We start from the raw sequence: 3,777 nt of genomic DNA on the forward strand, positions 1-3,777 counted from the left end.
TTTATTTATTTATTTATTTGAGACAGGGTCTCACCATATAGCCCTCTCTGTCCTAGAATTCACTACATAGACCAGACTATCCTTGAACTCACAGAGATCCACCTGCCTCAGCTTCCTGACACAAGGAGACCAAAGTGCAGCTGTGGGAGTTCATTCTCTCCTTCCACCATGTGGGTCCTGCAGACGGATCTCAGGCCATCAGACTTGGTGGCAAGCACCTTCCTCCATCTGTAGTGTCTTCTTGCTAGCCCTTATTGCCTGCTCTGACAGAGCCAGGACACCTCGGGTTGTCCTACCAGCCACAGATAGGAAGTAGGGGTTGGCTTCAGGAAGGGCTAGGTAGCCGACATGGTGGTGACTTGGAGGAGGGCTGGACTGTCATCCAAACAGGAGTTGTGTGACTAGCCAGCAGGAAGTGGCCACTTGATCCACAGATGTTTCCTGGGCTGGGTGGAGTGGACAGTGTTGTAGGGATGGGGTAGTGGGAGTGGGGATGGGGCTGAAGCCCAGGACCCTCTTTTCCATCCTTGGCCACGTTTCTTGTGAGGCATCTTGGAGAGTCGGAGACCTGGGCAGGAGACCCAGATCTCTTAGGCGCACACAGGGACCTCTCATGGGCTCCAGGGTGAGCAAGCGGACTCTGGTGCTTATGTGGGGGTGGGAGCATTGCTCTAGGGTTATCTCCCTGGAAGTACAGTCTGTTCTCTGCCCTGGCTCCGGAAGCCAAGGGTGGCTTTGACAAGGCAGGAAGCCCCAGGCTGCAGCCAAGAATTGGAGTCTGACCCTGGCAGCATGTCCTGGCTGCTGCTGTGTCTGCTTGTGCTGGGACTCAGCCTGACACAGGGCACCCAGACCCCTAGCATCTATGATGATGGAGAAAGTACCGGGGGAGGCCATGGTGAGTGATGCTCCCTTGCTGGGGTGGGTCAGAAATGGAGCCACAGCTAGGCAGGCTTACAGCCTTAGGTTCCTAAGCCTTGAGCCTTTGGGGCTGGATTGTGTCCTTCCACTCACCAGCCCACAGTGCTGAGCCTCACAAGGTCTCCAAAGGCAGGGCAGGGCACGGGTTGACTGACAACCCCTCTCTCCCACAGAAGGCACTGTGGGTCCCACAGCTGGACTCAAGGAGTCGAAGTCCCCAGGCCAGCTTCACCCACGAGGCTTCCCAGGCAAGTTCTGTGAAAACAACAGCGACACGCTGGAGCTTCCTGCCAGCTCTCAAGCGCTGCTGCTGGGGTGGGTCCCCACGAGGCTGGTGCCTGCCCTCTATGGGCTGGTGGTGGCCGTGGGGCTGCCGGCCAATGGACTGGCGCTGTGGGTGCTGGCCACACGGGTGCCCCGCCTGCCATCTACCGTCCTGCTCATGAACCTCGCCTTTGCGGACCTGCTGCTGGCCCTGGTGCTGCCACCACGCCTGGTCTACCACCTGCGTGGCCAGCACTGGACCTCTGGGGAGGCTGCCTGCCGGATGGCCACAGCTGCCCTCTATGGCCATATGTATAGCTCAGTGTTGCTGCTGGCCGCAGTCAGCCTGGACCGGTACCTGGCCCTGGTGCATCCTCTGCGAGCTCGTGTGCTGCGTGGTCGGTGCCTGACCACCGGGCTTTGCTTGGTGGCCTGGCTCTCCGCAGCCACCCTGGCCCTGCCTCTCACTCTGCAGCGGCAGACCTTCCGGCTGGCCGGCTCTGATCGCATGCTGTGCCACGATGCTCTGCCCTTGGCTGAGCAGACCTCCCACTGGGGACCGGCCTTCACCTGCCTGGCCGTGCTGGGCTGCTTTCTGCCACTGCTGATTATGGGCCTGTGCTATGGGGCCACCCTGCATGCACTGGCGGCCAGTGGCCAGCGCTACGGCCATGCACTCAGACTGACGGCCCTGGTGCTGGCCTCAGCAGTGGCCTCTTTCACACCCAGCAACGTGCTGCTGGTGCTGCACTATTCGAACCCAAGTCCTGAGGCGTGGGGCGATCTCTATGGAGCCTACGTGCCCAGCCTGGCGCTCAGCACCCTCAACAGCTGCGTGGATCCTTTCATCTACTACTATGTGTCCCACGAGTTCAGGGACAAGGTACGGGCCATGTTGTGTCGCCAGCCAGAGACCAGCAGCTCGTCCCAGGCCTCCAGAGACGCTGGACGCCGAGGGACTGCCATTTGTTCCTCTACACTTCTGTGACAGGCGGCTGAGGAGGGGACTGGATCCCCTCTTAAGCTACACCCTTCCGAACCCTCAGGACATGACCTTATTTGGAAATGCAATTGGTATAACCGTCATCAGTGGAGCTGAGGTCCACAGGAGAAGGGTGGTGGCCGATGCCCTTGTAGAAGAGGAGCCGTGGGCCCCAGTGCGGCACACCTGTCACCCTGGCACTATGGGCGCAGAGGGAAGAGGTTATCTTTGACTACATAGTGAATTCAGAACTAGCCTGGGCTATGTAAAACTCTGTTTAAAAAAAAAAATACAGGGACCAGGCGGTGATTGCGCACGCATTAATCCCAGCACTCGGGAGGCAAAGGCAGGCAGATCTCTGTGAGTTTGAGGCCAGCCTGGTCTACAGAGCTAGTTCCAGGACAGGTTCCAAAGCTACAGAGAAACCCTGTCTCAAATGTATATATATATATACAGTAACAGAGCACAAGAATGTGTGACTACAGAGGCAGACAAGAGAGACGAGGCCACAAATCAAGGGATGCTGAGGGTGCCTAGGGTCACCGAAGACCAGAAGTGAGACAGTTTCTGCCTCAAAGCCTCAGAGGAACCCAGCCCGGGACACACTGATCTTGTCAAGGGGTCTCTCAGAACCGTGAGCTGATAAACTTCAAACCTTTGTGCTTTGTGCATGTGTCTTTATGGTGTGTGTAGGCATGTGTGTGTGTATGTGTGTACATTGTAGGTATGTGTGTAGGTGTGTGTGTAGGTGTATGTGTGTAGTTGTGTGTGGGGTGTGTCTGTACGGTGTAGGTATGTGTGTGTGTAGGTGTGTGTGTAGGTATGTGTAGGTGTGTGTGTAGGTGTGTGTAGGTGTGTGTAGGTGTGTGTAGGTGTGTGTGTAGGTGTGTGTGTAGGTGTGTGTGTAGGTGTGTGTGTGTGTAGGTGTGTATGTGTATGAGCCTGTGGCTACACCAGGGGGGCAGAGGATGATGGGTGCAGGTGCCTTACTCAAGTCCTTCTCTACCTTTAAATTTTTAAAAAATTATTTTACGGTCATGTGGTGGGGACACATGCCTTCAATCCCAGCACTTGGGAGGCAGAGGGAGGCGGATCTTGGAGTACAAAGCCTGTCTGATCTACAGAGTGAGTTTCAGGTCAGCAGGGGCTACGCAGAGAAACTCTGTCTTGAAAAACCAAAACTAGTTATTTTATGTGTGCCCGTGTTCTGCCGGTATATAAGTTTGTGCACTGCACAAGGTCATAAGAGGGTCCCCTGGACTGGAGTCACAGATGGTTGTGATCTATCACGTGGGTCCCCAGCAAGAGTGACCGATGCTCAACCGCCAACCCGTCTCCACAGCCTCCACCTTAATCTGTGAGATTGGTTTCTCGTGAATCTGAAACTTGTTGCCTATGGCAAGGCTGGCTCACCAGGAACTCCCAGAATCCACTGTCTCTGTGTGTAGTAATGAAGTGGTGGGTTACATTCCCGCCTGGATCCCATAAGGCTAGCTTAGCCCCAGAAATAACAACACACAAATTGTATTCTTTTAAACACTGCTTGGCCCATTAGTTCTAGCCTCTTCTTACATCTTGATTAACCCATTTCTTTTTTTTTTTTTTTTTTT

At 55.1% G+C, this 3,777-nt stretch overlaps 1 protein-coding gene across 1 annotated transcript; it reads left to right on the forward strand.

Moving 5' to 3' along the window:
• Positions 1-792: 792 nt before the first annotated feature.
• Positions 793-2,173, forward strand: F2rl3 (F2R like thrombin or trypsin receptor 3). The gene is made up of 2 exons (XM_005359147.2): positions 793-898; positions 1,095-2,173. The coding sequence occupies exons 1-2, from the start codon at positions 793-795 to the stop codon at positions 2,171-2,173; spliced, it is 1,185 nt and encodes a 394-aa protein (XP_005359204.1).
• Positions 2,174-3,777: the final 1,604 nt, after the last annotated feature.

This window comes from Microtus ochrogaster, linkage group LG1, assembly GCF_000317375.1.
Source record: "Microtus ochrogaster isolate Prairie Vole_2 linkage group LG1, MicOch1.0, whole genome shotgun sequence".
NCBI classification, from domain to species: domain Eukaryota; kingdom Metazoa; phylum Chordata; class Mammalia; order Rodentia; family Cricetidae; genus Microtus; species Microtus ochrogaster.